Consider the following 22698-nt stretch of genomic DNA (forward strand, 5'->3'; position numbering starts at 1 on the left):
CCGGTCTAGGCTAATGTTGGGGAGCATAGGTCATGACTCAATTTCGGTGGGTGGCGCTTTTATCCGGCGGTATGATTTGGTCCCCTTCCTGCAGTAAACTTCGGGAACGTTGCAGAAAATTAAAATTTTTCCTACGGTTTCACCAAGATCCATCTATGAGTTCATCTAAGCAACGAGTCATGGGAGCGAGATTTCATCTACATACCACTTGTAGATCGCGTGCGGAAGCGTTCAAGGGAACGGTGATGATGGAATCGTACTCGCCGTGATTCAAATCACCGATGACCAAGTGCTGAACGGATAGCACCTCCGCATTCAACACACGTACGGTACGGACGACGTCTCCTCCTTCTTGATCCAACAAGGGGGAAGGAGAGGTTGAGGAAGAAGGCTCCAGCAGCAGCACGACGGTGTGATGATGGTGGAGAGGCAGTACTCCGACAGGGCTTCGCCAAGCGCTCAACGGAGGAGGAGAGGTGTTAAGGAGGGGAGGGGCTGCACCTTGGATCAGGTGTTCAGCCCTCCCCTCGCCCCTCTATTTATAGGGGAAGGGGGAAGGGGGGCGGCCCCCTCTAGATGAGATCTAGAGGGGGGCAGCGGCCAGGGAGGGGGCTTGCCCCCCCAAGGAAGGGGGTGCGCCTCCCTTAGGGTTTCCCCCAACCCTAGGCGCATGGGCCCAAGGGGGGGTGCCCATCCCTCCAGGGGCTGGTTCCCTGCCCCTTGTGGCCCATGTGGCCCTCCGAGAGGGGTGGCCCCTCCCGGTGGACCCCCGGAAACCCTCCGGTGGCCCCGGTACAATACCGATATGCCCCCGAAACTTTCCGGTGTCCGTATGACAACTTCCCATATATAAATCTTCACCTCCGGACCATTACGGAACTCCTCGTGACGTCCGGGTCTCATCCGGGACTCCGAACAACATTCGGTAATCACATACAAGTCTTCCTAATAACCCTAGTGTCACCAAACCTTAAGTGTGTAGACCCTGCGGGTTCGGGAGACACGCAGACATGACCGAGACGGCTCGCCGGTCAATAACCAACAGCGGGATCTGGATACCCATGTTGGCTCCCACATGCTCCTCGATGATGTCATGGGATGAACCACAATGTCGAGGATTCAAGCAATCTCATATACTATTCCCTTTGTTAGTCGGTATGTTACTTGCCCGAGACTCGATCGTCGGTATCCCAATACCTCGTTCAGTCTCGTTACCGGCAAGTCACTTTACTCGTACCGTAATGCAAGATCCCGTGACCAAACACTTGGTCACTTTGAGCTCATTATGATGATGCATTACCGAGTGGGCCCAGAGATACCTCTCCGTCATATGGAGTGACAAATCCCAGTCTCAATCCGTGTCAACCCAGCAGACACTTTCGGAGATACCTGTAGTGCACCTTTATAGTCACCCAGTTATGTTGTGACATTTGGTACACCCAAAGCACTCCTGCGGTATCCGGGAGTTACACGATCTCATGGTCTAAGGAAGAGATACTTGACATTGGAAAAGCTCTAGCAAAACGAACTACACGATCTTGTGCTATGCTTAGGATTGGGTCTTGTCCATCACATCATTCTCCTAATGATGTGATCCCGTTATCAATGACATCCAAATTTCCATAGTCAGGAAACCATGACTATCTGTTGATCAACGAGCTAGTCAACTAGAGGCTTACTAGGGACGTATGGTGGTCTATGTATTCACACGTGTATTACGATTTCCGGATAATACAATTATAGCATGAATAAAAGACAATTATCATGAGCAAGGAAATATAATAATAATCCTTTTATTATTGCCTCTAGGGCATATTTCCAACAGTCTCCCACTTGCACTAGAGTCAATAATCTAGTTACATTGTGATGAATTGAACACCCATAGAGTTCTGGTGTTGATCATGTTTTGCTCGCGAGAGAGGTTTAGTCAACGTATCTGCGACATTCAGATCCGTATGTACTTTGCAAATACCTATGTCTCCATCTTGAACATTTTCACAGATGGAGTTGAAGCGACGCTTGATGTGCCTGGTCTTCTTGTGAAACCTGGGCTCCTTGGCAAGGGCAATAGCTCCAGTGTTGTCACAGAAGAGTTTGATCGGCCCCGACGCATTGGGTATGACTCCTAGGTCGGTGATGAACTCCTTCACCCAAATTGCTTCATGCGCTGCCTCCGAGGCTGCCATGTACTCCGCTTCACATGTAGATCCCGCCACGACGCTCTGCTTGCAGCTGCACCAGCTTACTGCTCCACCATTCAACATATACACGTATCCGGTTTGTGACTTAGAGTCATCCAGATCTGTGTCGAAGCTAGCGTCGACGTAACCCTTTACGACGAGCTCTTCGTCACCTCCATAAACGAGAAACATGTCCTTTGTCCTTTTCAGGTACTTCAGGATATTCTTGACCGCTGTCCAGTGTTCCTTGCCGGGATTACTTTGGTACCTTCCTACCAAACTTACGACAAGGTTTACATCAGGTCTGGTACACAGCATGGCATACATAATAGATCCTATGGCTGAGGCATAGGGGATGACGCTCATCTCTTCTTTATCTTTTGCCATGGTCGGGCATTGAGCCGAGCTCAATCTCACACCTTGCAGTACAGGCAAGAACCCTTTCTTGGACTGATCCATTTTGAACTTCTTCAAAATCTTATCAAGGTATGTGCTTTGTGAAAGACCTATGAGGTGTCTCGATCTATCCCTATAGATCTTGATGCCTAATATATATGCTGCTTCTCCAAGGTCCTTCATTGAAAACACTTATTCAAGTAGGCCTTAATGCTGTCCAAGAATTCTATATCATTTCCCATCAAAAGTATGTCATCTACATATAATATGAGAAATGCTACAGAGCTCCCACTCACTTTCTTGTAAACGCAGGCTTCTCCATAAGTCTTCATAAACCCAAACGCTTTGATCATCTCATCAAAGCGAATGTTCCAACTCCGAGATGCTTGCACCAGCCCATAAATGGATCGCTGGAGCTTGCACACTTTGTTAGCATTCTTAGGATCGAAAAAACCCTCCAGCTGCATCATATACAGTTCTTCCTTAAGATGCCTGTTAAGGAATGCCGTTTTGACGTACATCTGCCATATCTCATAATCATAGTATGCGGCAATTGCTAACATGATTCAGACGGATTTAAGCTTCGCTACGGGAGAGAAAGTCTCATCGTAGTCAATCCCTTGAACTTGCCGATAACCCTTAGCGACAAGTCGAGCTTTATAGATGGTGACATTACCATCCGCGTCCGTCTTCTTCTTAAAGATCCATTTGTTTTCTATCGCTCGCCGATCATCGGGCAAGTCTGTCAAAGTCCATACTTTGTTTTCATACATGGATTCTATCTCGGATTTCATGGCTTCTAGCCATTTGTTGGAATCTGGGCCCGCCATCGCTTCTTGATAGTTCGAAGGTTCACCGTTCTCTAACAACATGATTTCCAGGACAGGATTGCCATACCACTCTGGTGTGGAACGTGTCCTTGTGGACCTCCGAAGTTCAGTAGCAACTTGATCAGAAGTACCTTGATCATCATCATTAATTTCCTCTCCAGTCGGTGTAGGCACCACAGGAACGTTTTCCTGAGCTGCACTACTTTCCGGTTCAAGAGGTAGTACTTCGTCGAGTTCTACTTTCCTCCCACTTACTCCTTTCGAGAGAAACTCTTTTTCCAGAAAGGATCCGTTCTTGGCAACAAAGATCTTGCCCTAGGATCTTAAGTAGAAGGTATACCCAATGGTTTCCTTAGGGTATCCTATGAAGACGCATTTTTCCGACTTGGGTTCAAGCTTTTCAGGTTGAAGTTTCTTGACATAAGCATCGCATCCCCAAACTTTTAGAAACGACAGCTTAGGTTTCTTCCCAAACCATAATTCATACGGTGTCGTCTCAACGGATTTAGACGGTGCCCTATTTAAAGTGAATGTAGCTGTCTCTAGAGCGTATCCCCAAAATGATAGCGGTAAATCGGTAAGAGACATCATAGATCGCACCATATCTAATAGAGTGCGATTACGATGTTCGGACACACCGTTACGCTGAGGTGTTCCAGGCGGCGTGAGTTGTGAAACGATTCCACATTTTCTTAAGTGTGTACCAAATTCGTGACTTAAATATTCTCCTCCACGATCCGATCGTAAGAACTTTATCTTTCGGTCACGTTGATTCTCTACTTCATTCTGAAATTCCTTGAACTTTTCAAAGGTCTCAGACTTGTGTTTCATCAAGTAGACATACCCATATCTACTCAAGTCATCAGTCAGAGTGAGAACATAACGATATCCTCCGCGAGCCTCAACGCACATTGGACCACACACATCAGTATGTATGATTTCCAATAAGTTATTTTCTCGCTCCATTGTTCCGGAGAACGGGGTCTTGGTCATTTTGCCCATGAGGCATGGTTCGCATGTGTCAAATGATTCATAATCTAGAGACTCTAAAAGTCCATCAGCATGGAGCTTCTTCATGCGCTTGACACCAATGTTACCAAGGCGGCAGTGCCACAAGTATGTGGGACTATCGTTATCAACTTCACATATTTTGGTATTCACGCTATGAATATGTGTAACATTACGTTCGAGATTCATTAAGAATAAACCATTGACCATCGGGGCATGACCATAAAACATATCTCTCATATAAATAGAACAACCATTATTCTCGGATTTAAATGAGTAGCCATCTCGTATCAAACGAGATCCAGATAAAATGTTCATGCTCAAACTTGGCACTAAATAACAATTATTGAGGTTTAAAACTAATCCCGTAGGTAAAAGTAGAGGTAGCGTGCCGACGGCGATCACATCGACCTTGGAACCATTCCCGACGCGCATCGTCACCTCGTCCTTCGCCAGTCTCCGCTTATTCCGCAGCTCCTGTTGTGAGTTACAAATGTGAGCAACGGCACCGGTATCAAATACCCAGGAGTTACTACGAGTACTGGTAAGGTACACATCAATTACATGGATATCAAATATACCTTTAGTGTTGCCGGCCTTCTTGTCCGCTAAGTATTTGGGGCAATTCCGCTTCCAGTGACCCTTCCCCTTGCAATAAAAGCCCTCAGTCTCAGGCTTGGGTCCATTCTTTTACTTCTTCCCGGCAACTGGCTTACCGGGCGCGGCAACATCTTTGTCGTCCTTCTAGAAGTTCTTCTTACCCTTGCCCTTCTTGAACTTAGTGGTCTTATTGACCATCAACACTTGATGTTCTTTCTTGATTTCATCCTCTGCTGACTTCAGCATTAAGAATACTTCAGGAATGGTCTTCACCATCCCCTGCATATTTTAGTTCAACACAAAGCTCTTGTAGCTCGGTGGGAGCGACTGAAGGATTCTGTCAATGACCGCCTCTTCCGGGAGATTGATCTCCAACTGGGACAGGCGATTGTGCAACCCAGACATTTTGAGTATGTGCTCACTGACAGAACTGTTTTCCTCCATCTTACAACTATAGAACTTGTCGGAGACTTCATATCTCTCGACCCGGGCATGAGCTTGGAAAACCATTTTCAGCTCCTCGAACATCTCATATGCTCCGTGCTTCTCAAAACGCTTTTGGAGCCCCGGTTCTAAGCTGTAAAGCATGCCGCACTGAACGAGGGAGTAATCATCAGTGCGTGATTGCCAAGTGTTCATAACGTCTTGGTTCTCTGGGATAGGTGCTTCACCTAGCGGTGCATCTAGGACATAATCTTTCTTGGCTGCTATGAGGATGATCCTTAGGTTCCGGACCCAGTCCGAATAGTTGCTGCCATCATCTTTCAGCTTGGTTTTCTCTAGGAACGCGCTGAAGTTCATGTTCACATGAGCGTTGGCCATTTGATCTACAAGACATATTTTGCAAAAGTTTTAGACTAAGTTCATGATAATTAAGTTCATCTAATCAAATTATTTAATGAACTCCCACTCAGATTAGACATCCCTCTAGTCATCTAAGTGCTACACGATCCGAGTCGACTAGGCCGTGTCCGATCATCACGTGAGACGGACTAGTCATCATCGATGAACATCTCCATGTTGATCGTATCTTCCATACGACTCATGTTCGACATTTCGGTCTCTGTGTTTCGAGGCCATGTCTGTACATGCTAGGCTCGTCAAGTTAACCCTAAGTGTTCTGCATGTGTAAATCTGTCTTACACCCGTTGTATGTGAACGTAAGGATCTATCACACCCGATCATCACGTGGTGCTTCGAAACGACGAACTTTAGCAACGGTGCACAGTTAGGGGGAACACTTTCTTGAAATTATTATAAGGGATCATCTTATTTACTACCGCCGTTCTAAGTAAACAAGATGCATAAAACATAATAAACATCACATGCAATTATATAGTAGTGACATGATATGGCCAATATCATATAGCTCCTTCGATCTCCATCTTCGGGGCTCCATGATCATCTTCGTCACCGGCATGACACCATGATCTCCATCATCATGATCTCCATCGTTGTGTCTTCATGAAGTTGTCACGCCAATCGACTACTTCTACTTCTATGGCTAACGCGTTTAGCAATAAAGTAAAGTAATTTACATGGCGTTCTTCAATGACACACATGTCATACAAAAAAATAAAGACAACTCCTATGGCTCCTGCCGATTGTCATACTCATCGACATGCAAGTCGTGATTCCTATTACAAGAACATGATCTCATACATCACAATATATCATTCATCATTCATCACAACTTCTGGCCATATCACATCACATGACAATTGCTGCAAAAACAAGTTAGACGTCCTCTAATTGTTGTTGCATCTTTTACGTGGCTGCAATTGGGTTCTAGCAAGAACGTTTTCTTACCTACGAATAACCACAACGTGATTTTGTCAACTTCTATTTACCCTTCATAAGGACCCTTTTCATCTAATCCGCTCCAACTAAAGTAGGAGAGACAGACACCTGCTAGCCACCTTATGCAACTAGTGCATGTCAGTCGGTGGAACCTGTCTCACGTAAGCGTACGTGTAAGGTCGGTCCGGGCCGCTTCATCCCACAATACCTCTGAAGCAAGAAAAGACTAGTAGCGGCAAGCAAGTTGACAAGATCTACGCCCACAACAAAATTGTGTTCTACTCGTGCAATAGAGAACTACGCATAGACCTAGCTCATGATGCCACTGTTGGGGAACGTTGCAGAAAATTAAATTTTTTCCTATGGTTTCACCAAGATCCATCTATGAGTTCATCTAAGCAACGAGTCATGGGAGCGAGATTGCATCTACATACCACTTGTAGATCGCGTGCGGAAGCGTTCAAGGGAACGGTGATGATGGAGTCGTACTCGCCGTGATTCAAATCACCGATGACCAAGTGCTGAACGGACAGCACCTCCGCGTTCAACACACGTACGGTACGGACGACGTCTCCTCCTTCTTGATCCAGCAAGGGGGAAGGAGAGGTTGAGGAAGAAGGCTCCAGCAGCAGCACGACGGCGTGATGATGGTGGAGAGGCGGTACTCCGACAGGGCTTCGCCAAGCGCTCAACGGAGGAGGAGAGGTGTTAGGGAGGGGAGGGACTGCGCCTTGGATCAGGTGTTCAGCCCTCCCCTCGCCCCTCTATTTATAGGGGAAGGGGGAAGGGGGGCGGCCCCCTCTAGATGAGATCTAGAGGGGGGCGGCGGCCAGGGAGGGGGCTTGCCCCCCCAAGCAAGGGGGTGCGCCCCCCTTAGGGTTCCCCCCCCCAACCCTAGGCGCATGGGCCCAGGGGGGGGCGCGCCCAGCCCTCCAGGGGCTGGTTCCCTACCCCTTGCGGCCCATGTGGCCCTCCGAGAGGGGTGGCCCCTCCCGGTGGACCCCTGGAACCCCTCCGGTGGCCCCGGTACAATACCGATATGCCCCCGAAACTTTCCGGTGTCCGTATGACAACTTCCCGTATATAAATCTTCACCTCTGGACCATTCCGGAACTCCTCGTGACGTCCGGGATCTCATACGGGACTCCGAACAACATTCGGTAATCACATACAAGTCTTCCTAATAACCCTAGCGTCACCGAACCTTAAGTGTGTAGACCCTACGGGTTCGGGAGACACGCAGACATGACCGAGACGGCTCTCCGGTCAATAACCAATAGCGGGATCTGGATACCCATGTTGGCTCCCACATGCTCCTCGATGATGTCATCGGATGAACCACGATGTCGAGGATTCAAGCAATCCCGTATACTATTCCCTTTGTCAGTCGGTATATTACTTGCCCGAGACTCGATCGTCTGTATCCCAATACCTCGTTCAGTCTCGTTACCGGCAAGTCACTTTACTCGTACAGTAATGCATGATCCCGTGACCAAACACTTGGTCACTTTGAGCTCATTATGATGATGCATTACCGAGTGGGCCCAGAGATACCTCTCCGTCATACGAAGTGACAAATCCCAGTCTCGATCCGAGTCAACCCAGCAGACACTTTCGGAGATACCTGTAGTGCACCTTTATTGTCACCCAGTTACGTTGTGACGTTTGGTACACCCAAAGCACTCCTACGGTATCCGGGAGTTACACGATCTCATGGTCTAAGGAAGAGATACTTGACATTGGAAAAACTCTAGCAAAACGAACTACACGATCTTGTGCTATGCTTAGGATTGGGTCTTGTCCATCACATCATTCTCCTAATGATGTGATCGCGTTATCAACGACATCCAAATGTCCATAGTCAGGAAACCATGACTATCTGTTGATCAACGAGCTAGTCAACTAGAGGCTTACTAGGGACGTATGGTGGTCTATGTATTCACACGTGTATTACGTTTTCCGGATAATACAATTATAGCATGAATAAAAGACAATTATCATGAACAAGGAAATATAATAATAATCCTTTTATTATTGCCTCTAGGGCATATTTCCAACAGTGACATGGTAGCTGCCTTGGACACCTGATTGTCTTTAATATGTGGTCGACGGGCATGGATCCTCACCTACCTGCGTATTTTTCTCGTTGTTCATGTTATCCCCTTCTTTGCGGCTGCTCCCGGTGGCTTCCGGCTGCACTCGGGTGGCCTCGGCCTACGATGTTGTGGGCGGTAGTCTTGCTCTACGGCTGCTCTGGGCCAACCCTTTAGCTCTTGGTGAGCACCTCCCATGGCGGAAGAGTTGGGGCCCTCTTCGGCATGTGAGGAGGGTGGTACTGGGTTCCTCGTGTCTAGTGATGAAACTTTGTTCAAAACCCCGATTATGTTAGCAAGCTTCTCCTCGTTGTGCTTCTCTCACTCATTGTCATGGTGTTCGAGTGTTGCGGTCTTTGGCATTTGCTAGCTTGCTCATCTTTTATTTTCCCCCGGTGTTAGTTTATGTGTTGTGTTGTAAGCTATCCAATGTGTTCCCTTATATTGTTTGGCCCATGTGTACTATTTTTATTGTGATACTGCTAGTTAAGTCTTAATTAGTAGGCTTCTAAAAATATAAATTTGATTGGGCTTCTAAAATAAGGTGGGTAGGGGACAGCTTATTCCAGTTTATTCTAGAAGCCAGCAAAAGAACTGGCCCATCGTTACCATAACCCATTTCTCAAACTGAAAAGTTTTTGTAACCGTGAGAAGATTTTCATCTATACATAACCAATGTATCCACTATATACAGTATTTCCAAAAATATATAGAAAATATCATCTAATACACTATACTCTGTAATTTTAGAGCTCTCATTAAATTGAGTATTGCATTGGAATTTGGTTCATGATTTTTGACCGGTAAATGATTTCTCAGAGAACTCTCTAATTCAATTAAGATAATCAATTTTGGATTTGATTCACGATTTTGATTGTGTCAATGAGTTCTTAAATTAATCAACCACTACTCTTCCTAATTTTAGAGCCCTCCCATTCACCTAAGGTATTACAGTTGAATTTGGTTCACAATTTTGACCGGGTCAACGATTTAACAATGAGCTCCTCGGTCAGTTAAGAACGATTTCTCAGAATAATCACAACCAGCCTAAAAACACATCGGTCCCGCACATCTTCTCACCATCTAAAAAGAAGCGTCAGTATGTGATATCATAACACTAATATAATACATGCAGTCATCGGCACAAGAAACTTCTGTGTTGATTAGCAAATAACATGTGATCACACTGGCAAGAAAGCCAAATAACACCGCGTTATAGAAGGAAACACATAGACACCATCTTCCTCACTCGACAAACCAAATAGGAAATGAAAATTATAAAATCTCCACAACACCAACAGCACGACGAAGCGGATTTAACTCTTCTGATTACTTTCCGTTTCTTGATTTAACAAATCCCTACTCCTAATGTCTCAGTTGGTAGGTCGCGTTCTGAGTTTTATTTTCGTCCCACCTCAACTGGTCTTTTTTGGTACTTCTATGGTACTTGCTCCCACCTCCCGCTCAGCCGAGGCGGTTTATTTTCGTACTCCCTCCCACCTCCCAGGTAGTTCCCTCCACGCAAAAAAAAAATCGAACCAACCAATCTCTATTCCTAATGGAGCAGTTGGTAGTCTTCACCGGTCAATTTTCGTCCCACCATTTTTGTCCGGTTTTTTTTCGTAGGTTAACTGTCGTAGATTTTTTTCGTCGCCTCCCCCACTTCATCGGTTTATTTTCTTTCACCCTCTCACACAACGAAAAAATCTCTACTCCTAATGTCTCAGTTGGTAGGTCGCGTTCCGGGTTTTATTTTCGTCCCACCTCAACCGGTCTTTTTTGGTACTTCTTTGGTACTTGCTCCCACCTCCCGCTCAGCCGAGGCGGTTTATTTTCGTACTCCCTCCCACCTCCTAGGTAGTTCCCTCCACGCAAAAAAAATCGAACCAACCAATCTCTACTCCTAATGGAGCAGTTGGTAGTCTTCGCCGGTCAATTTTCGTCCCACCACTTTCGTCCGGTTTTTTTTCATAGGTTAACTGTCGTAGATTTTTTTCGTCGCCTCCCCCACTTCATCGGTTTATTTTCACTTCACCCTCTCACACAACGAAAAAACTGAACGGATCAGAACTTTCCATACTGACGCAAATTATTTAGTAATGTCTTTATGTAAAAGAATCAATCACAATCAATCTCTAAAGATCAAATCTAAATTAATTAATCTTCATAATGTTTGTTTCCTTTCGAATCACGTCCATAACTTTCCTTCCTTGTTTGGGCAGAAACTGTTTGGTAGCAGAGATTAGGAAGCTTCCTATGAGTGTAGTAATAGGAAGTATTCTTTTTCTTGATGATTCGTTTCCATGCATGATGATAGTAAATTATGCCAACATTCACCACTATTTATCAATGTCATCAATCGTATCCATTTCTACCAGTTTTAAGGGAATCTGCTCGCTATGTCTTTTTTTAAGGGGATCCGCTCGCTAAGTCGTCGTCGCATGTTATTTTCACAAACAATCTCTACTCCTAATGGAGCAGTTGGTAGCCTCGTACGGTTTATTTTTGTCCTCCTCCCACCTCCCCTGATTTTTTTCATCCTCTCTCCCACCTCCCAATTTCGTTGGTTTTTTTCGTCGGTTTTTACTCGCCCCCTCCCACCTCCCAATTTCATCCGGTTTTTATTCGTCCCACCTCCCACCACCCCCTCGTACTGGTTCTTTTTCTCTCCACTCTTTCCTTGCAAACCAATAATTTCCTAACATACAAAAGATCACGAATCTATCTTTCCTTACCCGAACCAATCGCGCCCTACATCAGTGCATTTCTTTATTAAGAAAACTAGCACGTAAATCTTAACGCATTGCAAACAAATTCCGTTATGGACCTAATTAATTTATTATGGAATCTACACGTGGACGCATTGGTTCTTTTTTTCTCCACTCTTTCCTTGCAAACCACTAATTTCCTAACATACAAAAGATCACGAATCTATCTTTCCTTATCCGAATCAATCGATCCCTACATCAGTGCATTTCTTTATTAAGAAAACTAACACGTAAATCTTAACGCATTGTAAAGAAATCCCGTTATGGACCTAATTAATTTATTATGGAATCTGTACGTGGTCGCATCTCTCCCCTCGTAAAAAAATCGCATCCATCTCCCGTTAAAAAGGAAAAGAGAACATGAACGATCAATCCCCCACCCTGCATCTCACTAGCAAAAAATCGCCCCCGCCTCTGCTACTGCGCCTCGCCGTGTGCCCGGCTCGACCCATGCCTCGCCTGCATGGCTGGCCGCCGCCGTCTCCACCGCCACGTACAAGAAAATGGTGGGCAGAACCATCCATTCAAATCGCACACCCCCACCCTCCTCCGCAATCCCTAGCCCCGCATCACCCTATCGCTTTCTCGCCTCTTTTTCCCTCCGATGTAGATGGTGCCGAGCGGCGGCCTCGAGCACCGGCAGTGCCGCCCTCTCTATCTTCGCTGCGTCGAGAGATGGGCCGAGGCTATCATCGGTTCGCCGCCCACGATTGGGCCGCCTCCGGTTGTCGCGCACCACCGGCTCCACCTAACGTGCCCGACCCTCTCCACTTTCGACCTTCCGGTGACCACATCACTCCGCGCCTCCATCCATCATCCACAAGGCCACTCCCTGCACCCACCCTCCTAAATTCTCCATACCGGCGGACAATCACCAAAGATCCAAGTTGGCCCGATATCAATTTTCTTACATGCTTTCTTTATAGTTGGTGATGGGAATGGGTTCCAATTTCTCTCTCTGACTGTGGATTCGCAGGCAAGAAGCGCTTCTACATGCATCCTCCTGTCGGTCCCTAAAGTACCAAGGTAAATGGTTGATGTTGCGTTTGTCTAGGATGATATATGTTGGCTCTGTTCCGGTTCATCCGAGCAGTTTGGTGACTAATTTACTGATAATTTAATTATATTAATTAAATGAGTCGGGTGTATCGTCGTGCATTTATCTTGCCAGTAATGTTCTGTGATGCTCTGATGCACTTTGACAATTGGTTATCTTGTCTTCAGTGCAGAACATTTGTTTATTAATGCATGAGAAGAATCCTTGTTACTACCTTGAACCTATTTTATAATCCATATTGTTATGCACTAGCGCGTGTGCGTGTGAAATAGATGGATTATGGTCCCGTACCCAATAAGATGGATATGTGTGTGTGTTAGAGAGAGAGAGAGGGAGAGAGAGAGTGAGGAGGGAGGGAGGGAGAGAGTGTGTGTGAGAATTTGATGGTAAAAAGGTCGTCAATGTCACTTGATATGTATGAGAATATTAAATGTAATATTAACATAATTGATATTGAACTCTTAAAGTTAATGTGGCCCCGTTGCAACGCACGGGTGTTCTTCTAGTCTCTACTAGATGGTGTGATGCCTCAAACATGTGACCATGCTAAATCCGGGGAATCCGGCTCCTCCCCAGTTTGTGGCAGTCACCATCTGGGCTTTCGAGGTCCACAGACCCTAAATTGGTGTTTGTTTGTTAATAACAATGATGGGGCAGATTAAGGCTAACATCATTTCTCAAAAAAAGAAGATTAGGCTAACATGGCCTACGGTTGGTTGCCATCGTGCAACTTGCGGGCAATTCTCAATCGCTCGCTTGTATGGCCTCCCACGTCAAGCTTGGGTGTCACGGCTGTTCGGTAGGGGGGGTCTCCCACGTCAAGCCAAGCGCACGACACCTCGTGATTCCAGGCCGCGAGCGGTGCGTCGGGGCGGCCGGGATTGGGATTGGACACCGCGCCGCGCGACGCGGAACGACACGGGGAGCACGACGTTTCGCTGCCTGTGGGCCGGCGAGTTTAATGGCGTTTAGCCGGCTGGATTATATATCCGCCGCAATGTGGTTTGAATTGGTCGGCACGGTTGGCTAGGGCCTATGGCCGTGGATTTTGTTCCTTCCATACACGACATCCCTTGATCATCTTCACAATTGCATTTGAGCCTTTGACCAATCAGAGTGATTTCGTCACGGAAGGCTGATCATTCAGCAGAATCCCATAATAATGTACTCCCTCCGTTCCAAAATAGATGACTCAACTTTGTAGTAACTTTAGTACAAAGTTGGGTCATCTATTTTGGAACGGAGGGAGTAAATATTTGGATGTTGAATCTTTCTCACGGCTCGATATAGAATTTGTTAAGCCAAAGATTTTTTTTCCCGTCTTGAGTAACCGCCAAACCTAAGTATCCAACCATGTCTGAGAAAGACGAGAGTTATATCATAAATATCTTTTTCAAATAACTAGTACTCCGGTTTTCAGTTCCGTTATATCGGCTTTTTCTCGAGGATAGGAACTCTCATGATCCAGGTCTTGGTGATTAGATTTGGGTGAGATGGTGGAGCATGGGGTTTTTCCTCGAACCAAGGGTTTTGGGTGATGGTGATCTCAGTGACATGCTAAAGCATCTCGATTAGAAGGACCAGGAGTTGGATGACGTGTTTCAGTGCAACGTAGATAAAGCAAAACAAACAGATGACACAATGAATTGCGATTGGGGGCTTGATTATGTAGGACAAGGAGACCTGCTAGGAGTATATGATTTCTCTCTTTATTCATCAAAACTAAGTATTTTAGAGTTTTCATAGAAATCATATTTTTTTTATAGCTTTGATGTGTTTGGCATCAACAAATACCATAAACCTCACAGTACTTTAAAACCTGAAGTACTCATGAACCGAATTCAGAAAACCCTGGTTTCCAAAAATTTGAAGTATACTTTTGGTTCTCTATTACAATGTTCAAACCTAGAAACAGAAAAATCACATACAAGATGATAACAGTCGTAAAAAATCGCCGTCGCTGCATCCGTAGAACATCCTTCACCGTTCATGGTATCAATGACCTCTAAATTGTCGGAGTTAATAATGAGACAATTGCATCCCATCCTCTGCGCAAGGGACAACTCGTATTGGAGTGCCAAGGCTTCCGCCATTAGGACATCTGCGCATGAGTCTATCTTTCCATTTTCTCTTCAATAAAATTTCCTCTATCATCCCTGAGGACCGCGCCGACAATGCCCTGAGCACATCATAAAAAAACTGAAGTATTCATTGCCAAGGCATCGGACTACTTGAGTTTTAACTACAACAGTTTTAAAAATGGCCACCAAACTGGGCCCAAGTGTTTCATCTTCTATACACCACTGAAGCGCATTACTGCGAACCAACGTGTAATTGGATGGTTGAGAGAATAGTGGTATCTTCAATCCATCGTGGTTCAAATTTTAGACTTTACATTGATGCTCATATTATTCTGGATTTGTTTCAGACTTCCGACGATATTCGTTCGGTGGGAGGAGAAGTTTCCGTCGACTGCGAGGTGTTTGTGGTGACTTCCTAAAATCTTAAGATGTTACGTCGGCCGAGTCTCTCGGAGGTGCACACATGGTAGAGCGTACATGCATGCATTCATGGAGGTGAGTGTGTGCTTGCGACTTCGATTGTCCTGTGTTAAAAAAAATACCAAGGGGCGCCACTTGCAAAACAAAAATTGTGTTTTCAGATCCAATAGGAATCATGTGTTTCTTTGGCATTCATTGTGTTTCCTACTCTTGCTACCTGCTACTGTACCAGAGAGTCAACTCCTTTGGTTCTTCTACCTCGGAGGGGAGCCAAACTCCATTCAGAATCGCCAAGCCGTAAGCAATGGGCGCCGTCGCTGCTCTCCTCCTAGCCGGTCTACTCGCCGCGCTCACGTACGTGCTTCGCGCGCTCCACTCCATCGTATGGGTCCCGCACCGCCTGGAGCGCCGTCTGCGCCGTCAGGGCATCCGGGGCCCTCCGCGCAGCCTGCTCTCCGGGAACGCGGCCGAATACGTCGCCATGACCAAAGCCGCCCAGTCCAAGCCGCTCGCCTCCTTCCACCACGCCTTCATCGGCCGCGCCGCGCCGCAGTACCGCGAGTGGGCGGCGCGGTACGGCTGCCCGTTCGTGTTCTGGTTCGGGCCCCGGCCGCGGTTGGTGGTCTCCGGCCCGGAGGTCGCGAAGGCCGTGCTGACCGACTCCACGGGGGCCTTCGAGAAGGGTACCACCGGCAGCGGCAACAACCCGCAAGCTCGGCAGCTCATCGGCGAGGGGCTGGTGGGGCTCACCGGGGAGAAGTGGGCGCACCACCGCCGTGTGACCTCGCCCGCCTTCAACATGGAGAGAGTCAAGGTGAGGAGGCGTTTCCTGAATTCGGATTGAAACATAAAATTGACCACTTGTCTTTACAGAACTAGTACAAATTTCCCCATTGCTTTACAGTTTGTAGACTAAAGTCTTGCTAAAATCTTGGTTGCTACGATACAGGCGTAGGGTGTGACATCTCTTTACAGAACTGGAGTACAATTTTTTCCATTGCTTTGAACTTGGTGCTGTTATTGAATAGGCCAGTATGCACGCTTATTTCAAGCAATTCCTTTTTTCTTAAATGCTACTCTTTCTGCTAACTTTGATTTCAACTTCTAGCAATATGTATATGAATGTTTGGAATGAACTTATCTGGATAGTTTAACAAGCATCAAATGGTTGCCTATTGATTGGTAACATTTGTTACTGAAATTCAACCTTTTTGCATGACTGGTTATTTCCCTCACAGTTCGTAGCTGGCAGGAGCTATCAGAATAGTTCGTGACCTGCGGTGTCCATGTTTCTTCTTTCAATTAAAACATGTTGATGTGCAAAAAGCAGTTGTGATGTACATAATGCACTTAATCAGATATGGTATACCACTAAACTCGTTTGGATTTGGTAGGGTTGGATACCAGAAATATCAGCTATCACTTTATCCATGCTGGATAAATGGGAAGTCCAAGGAGAAACTCGAGCAGAGTTTGAGATCGATGTAAATAAAGAATTCCACACTTTGAGTGCGGATGTCATTTCTTGCGTGGCATTTGGAAGTAGCTACGAGGAAGGAAAGCGAATTTTTCAATTGCAAGATGAACAGATACAACTTGTCATACTTGCTATGAGAACCTTCTACTTTCCTGGCTTCAGGTGAGATTGACTCATAGACTTGAAGTTGGGTCACCATTTATTCTCTATCACTTCAGGCAAGATGAACATATTTCTACATTTTTACATCAGAAAATAAAATGTTTGCATCTCTCTCTTGCTACTCATGCTCTTCATTCACAGCTAGGGAAAAAGAATATGACCTCTTTCTCTCTTAGGTATGTGCCGACAAAGAAGAACCGAAGAAGGCATAGCCTAAACAAGGAAATCCGAAATTCCCTGCGCAGATTGATTGAGATAAATCGAAACAAGTGTGAAGATTCCAAAAATTTGCTTGGCTTAATGCTATCAGCCAGCAAAGCTGACAATGAGTTTAAAATGGGAATCGAAGAAATCATTGATGAGTGCAAGACATTTTACTTTGCCGGCAAGGAAACAACTGCAAATTTGTTGACTTGGGCAACGCTTCTGCTGGCATTGAATCAAGAATGGCAACACAAGGCCCGAGATGAAGTCCTTCAAGTGTGTGGCAAGAACGAGCACCCAAACGCGGAAACTCTGAGCAGTCTGAAAATTGTGAGCCTTATTTACTTGAATCAATACTACAGCTTTTCTTATTCTTGACGATATCACCTTACTGGAACATTGTGAATAACACTCTAGCGATGTTGTCATGATATCAGGTTAATATGGTGTTGAAAGAGACCCTCAGGCTGTATCCTCCAGCTCTGTTCGTCAACAGGACAGTCACTAGGGATGTGAAGCTGGGCAAACTTGACATCCCTGCGGGTACGCAGGTCAATCTTCCTATTGTTGACACTCACCATGATGTCGGCATATGGGGAGTTAATGCGGAGGAGTTCGATCCATCGAGGTTTGCAGATGGCAAGAGCTATCACCTTGGTGCATACTTCCCCTTTGGGATTGGCCCTGCCATCTGTGTTGGCCAGAATCTCGCGATGGTCGAGGCAAAGTTGGTGCTTGCAATAGTGCTCCAGCGGTTTGCGTTTGATGTCTCGCCATCCTATGTTCATGCACCAATGATGGTGATGACCCTCCAACCCCAGTATGGTGCTCAACTTCGTATCCGCAAGATCTGAGCCCTCCGTGGCGTTGTATATGTGCCATGTATTTATACCTCCTGTATCAGTGTGGATTGTGATCAACTTGGAAGAGGAGGCTCTGAACTTGTGTGAACTTTGTAATGAAAGTGTGTATGAGTGTGTACGCACGCCGCGCTGATAAAAGGTATATGTTTTTCTCTTGAACTAGCATATATGCCCGTGCATTGCAAAGGGAAGATAACTTTTTTGCAACAAGCAGTGGGAGAGATAATTGGTGTGTTCATCAAAAACAATCTCCACGATGATGGGCGACAGAGTGAGGAGCTACAGTCTTCTCACGGGTCATGTTCGGCCCGTGAGATCTTGATAGTGGCGTGGTTGGTCGGCGTGGCGGCGACCACCCAACGGGTACCTTTTTTTTCCCTTCCGGGTCCACCTCTGTCTCAGAGTTCTGGTGTGTTCTCATTTGGTTGCTGCGCGCGACCTTCGAGGCACGGTTGCTTCGATCATTTTCTCCCACAACAACGTAATCAGATGGATTGCTAATTGCAGCGCATAAATTATGTTGCATTAGCATAATTAGCGCGTAACCTGAATGTCCCTTCATTATCAGGGTTTATTCTCTTCAATTATTTTCACGCTCATGTGCCCATAAATTTTATTAATTAGAGAAAAACCAATATATTCTATTTTATTAGCATGTGCCCACAATTTCTTTCCATTATAGCCAACCAACATATTGTCTTTTATTGGCACGTGCAAGTTACCTCCAGCAATAATTTGTGGAGTTCCTCGTTCTGCTCATAATTCTCGAGGCAACTTCCTTATTCTCACACAATCTCCTTATTTCCAGACAACTTAGAGACATATAAAAACTGGTGTGATTTACTATAAAATTCCAAGATGGGATTGTTCCTATCATAATTGCAAGCTAGCTGAGTTGGTTTTATCCATCGACACAATAGGGAAGGTCCATAGTTCAATCCCCTCGTGCCCTTTATTTTTTGCTGCTCGTCCGTCCGACAGAAAAAGAAATACGTGATAGGTCCAGTTTGGCCCACCCAAGGGATAACCGAAAAAACTGGGGAGCTACGTGTGGAATGGGCGGAACAAAATCTAAACGTATATGTTTTCTTTTCTTAGGGCAACTGCGTGGGAGCTACTATATGACGCTGGTTGCATCAAATAGCGCATGAGACGCACAACAGTGCGCGTCTGGGCACCCCCACTGGCATGCACCGAAATCCTGTCTTTGCAAGGCACAAGTAATAATCCAAAAAATGACGTGTCGAACGATCGAACACAAGACCTTAAAAACCCGACCACGTGCCGCTAGCCACGGCAACAAACGCCTACTGCTAACCGATGACCAGCGCGAATATTTAAAAACATAATGCACCATCGGATTTAAAATATTTTTTAACTATTTAAAAAAATATGAATTACCAAATATTCTTGAACACATGAACATTTTTTGAAATTACGAACATTGTTTTTAATATTCCGTTCATTTTGGAAAGAACATGAACAAAATTTGAAACAACATCATTTTTTAAAGACATGAAACTTTTATCAATAACCAAACAATTTTTGAATTTGTGACCGACTTTTGAAAACGGAACATGTTTTGAACATTCAGAACAATTATATAAAATGTGTTTTTAACCGTGGACACTATTTTGAATCTGTGAACATTTTACTAAAACAGGAATACATTACAAAATTCTAATAATTTTTAAATACATGTTTTTTAAATGGCAACAATTTTGGAATATTTTAGAATTTAAAAAAATCAAAACGAGAAAATAGATTAATGTTCCAAACATTTTTGAAGAGGAGAAGACAATATTGTAACTCAAACATTTTTCGAAAATTTGACAAAAATTAAAATTCTGAACTTTAAAAAAATTGAATTATGAAATAAGGTAAAAAATAAATATAAAATTGGATGAAAAGTAAAACGGGTCGGCCCAGTCTTGGGCGCCATGTGCGAGCTCTGACTGTTTACCGCAGTGAGCGAGATATAGGATTTTTGCCGCTACATGAACAGGCAAATGAGTGGGCTGGCTTCGCTGGGCCACAATGTGTGCGGGCCGAGTACAAACTTCTGTATTACTAAAAAATCAGTCGGACACACCAAAATTTAGTACCACCTCGGATAGAAAAATAAATTCCGACAATGAAAAAAATCAAGAAACGCACCTTGCTTTATTAGTAGGTGTAGATTTTTGTTTGTTTCTAGGATATGTTAGGTTATAAATTTGCACACATTGAGCATAATTGGTTCGATGCCAAAAGTTGGCATGCCAAATTTTGGCAACTGCCAAATATTGGTTGCTTGCCAATTCTCGTTGCCAATATCACAAAAAGTTGCCAAATGTTGGCAACTTTTAACTTTGCCAAATGTTGGCTTGCCAAATATTGGCAATGCCAAATGTTGGTAGCAAACCAATTATGCTCATTGTTGTTACTGAAGTCCCTCTTAGAGCATCTCCAACAGATAATGCAAAATAGGGCACCTAAAAAAAGTTTTAGGGCAGAAGAGAGAAGGTTTAGGTCACCAGAACATGATGTAATATAGGGCACCCAAATATGTCCTTCTCCACAATTTCGTACATATTGAAACAATACATGAGCTATGGATAGAATTTAAACTTTACAGGATCACCACGCATAACCAACAACATATCAAATTGAACTTTAAATCCACATATCAAATTAAAATTCAAACCATAAGCATAGTGCAACACAAACAAAAGCATAGTGCATTTCAAACACAAATACATCACAACCATAAGCGTAGGACATAAATCATAGCCACTCAAATATCATTGCCTCCATTGCCATCACGTGTGCTTGCATGATCTCCATGGTTTGCTTCCATGCCTCCTCCCATGGCACCCATGAATCCTCCCATTGCACCCTCCCATGGCACCGATGTAAAATAGACCATCGATGGCCGACCGAAGCTTGTGATCGGTCATCGCCACTAATATTATGTGCATCGAAGAACTCTTTGATACACTTCCAATAAGTGTTCATTGGTTCTTGGCACCGATGACCGCATCAAGACCAATTTCCTTTCATCATAATAACTTGTCTTCGTCGACATGCCAGTTTCCCGTTTTTCCCTTTGGAGTTGCATAAAAAAACCTTCCTCGTCCATGTCAAGATGGGGCTCCTTATATTGTGTTTCAATGGGCCTTAATGATGGCGCCCGACAAGCAATGCTGCACAGACCAGTGCAATTGGGAGCTTGGCAACTCGTCATTTGGAGAACGGAGTCCACGAGTTCTCCTCGCTAAGTGCTTCACGGGGCGTCAAACCCCGACAAGCATTTCCCAAATCCGCCCAGGAAGCACTGCACCCTACGGCTTCCTTCTCCGTGAAGGAAGCAGAGAATCTCCATGTAAGAGACATTAAATGCGCACCATCCCAACACTGCGACTATCGTCAGCCGCATGGATGAGACGCAGCAGGCCCGTCCTTTGGACTTTGGGCGCCGATGAGGCGCGCCATCCCCAAAGACCGTCAACAGTGGCAGCTGAAGATTCACCTACCCGGTGTGCTTCTATAGGGGCGTCCTATAGCTACCAACTCGGTACGCCCCGTCGTGTCGGGTCGGTATAGGCGACCCTCACTTCTTCCCTTTGTTTATACTGAACCTATGGCAACTCCTCGTTGTGATAAGGGGAGGACCAAAGTAGTATAAATAGAAAAAGACTACAGCCTAGTAGGTCGACTCATTTGTTGGAAATATGCCCTAGAGGCAATAATAAAATGGTTATTATTATATTTCTTTGTTCATAATAATTGTCTGTTATTCATGCTATAATTGTGTTATCCGGAAATCATAATACACGTGTGAATACATAGACCACAACGTGTCCCTAGTGAGCCTCTAGTTGACTAGCTCGTTGATCAACAGATAGTCATGGTTTCCTGACTATGGGCATAGGATGTCATTGATAACGGGATCACATCATTAGGAGAATGATGTGATGGACAAGACCCAATCCTAAGCATAGCTCAAAGATCGTGTAGTTCGTTTAGCTAGAGCTTTTCCAAATGTCAAGTATCATTTCCTTAGACCATAAGATTGTGCAACTCCCGGATACCGTAGGAGTGCTTTGGGTGTGCCAAACGTCACAACATAACTAGGTGACTATAAAGGTACTCTACGGGTATCTCCGAAAGTGTCTGTTGGGTTGGCACGAATCGAGGCTGGGATTTGTCACTCCGTATGACGGAGAGGTATCTCTGGGCCCACTCGGTAATGCATCATCATAATGAGCTCAATGTGACCAAGTGTCTGGCCACGGGATCATGCATTACGGTACGAGTAAAGTGACTTGCTAGTAACAAGATTAAACGAGGTATTGGGATACCGACGATCGAATCTCGGGCATGTAACGTATCGATTGACAAAGGGAATTGTATACGGGATTGCTTGAGTCCTAGACATCGTGGTTCATCCGATGAGATCATTGAGGAGCATGTGGGAGCCAACATGGGTATCCAGATCCCGTTGTTGGTTATTGACCAGAGAGGTGTCTCAGTCATGTTTGCATGTCTCCCGAACCCGTAGGGTCTACACACTTAAGGTTTGGTGACGCTAGGGTTGTAGAGATATGAGTATGCAGTAAACCGAAAGTTGTTCGGAGTCCCGGATGAGATCCCGGAAGTCACGAGGAGTTCCGGAATGGTCCGGAGGTAAAGAATTATATATAGGAAGTCAGGTTTCGGCCATCGGGAAAGTTTCGAGGGTCACTGGTATTGTACCGGGACCACTGGAAGGGTCTCG

The 22698-nt window shown here is 45.2% G+C and overlaps 1 protein-coding gene across 1 annotated transcript; it reads left to right on the forward strand.

The window, feature by feature from the left end:
- The first annotated feature begins 15441 nt into the window (after positions 1-15441).
- On the forward strand, positions 15442-18098 carry LOC123132379 (cytochrome P450 734A1). The gene is made up of 4 exons (XM_044552155.1): positions 15442-16047; positions 16628-16872; positions 17049-17406; positions 17514-18098. Exons 1-4 carry the CDS (start codon positions 15538-15540, stop codon positions 17928-17930), a joined length of 1530 nt encoding a protein of 509 aa, XP_044408090.1. The 5' UTR covers positions 15442-15537; the 3' UTR covers positions 17931-18098.
- Positions 18099-22698: the final 4600 nt, after the last annotated feature.

This window comes from Triticum aestivum, chromosome 1B (assembly GCF_018294505.1).
Source record: "Triticum aestivum cultivar Chinese Spring chromosome 1B, IWGSC CS RefSeq v2.1, whole genome shotgun sequence".
In the NCBI taxonomy this organism is placed as follows: domain Eukaryota; kingdom Viridiplantae; phylum Streptophyta; class Magnoliopsida; order Poales; family Poaceae; genus Triticum; species Triticum aestivum.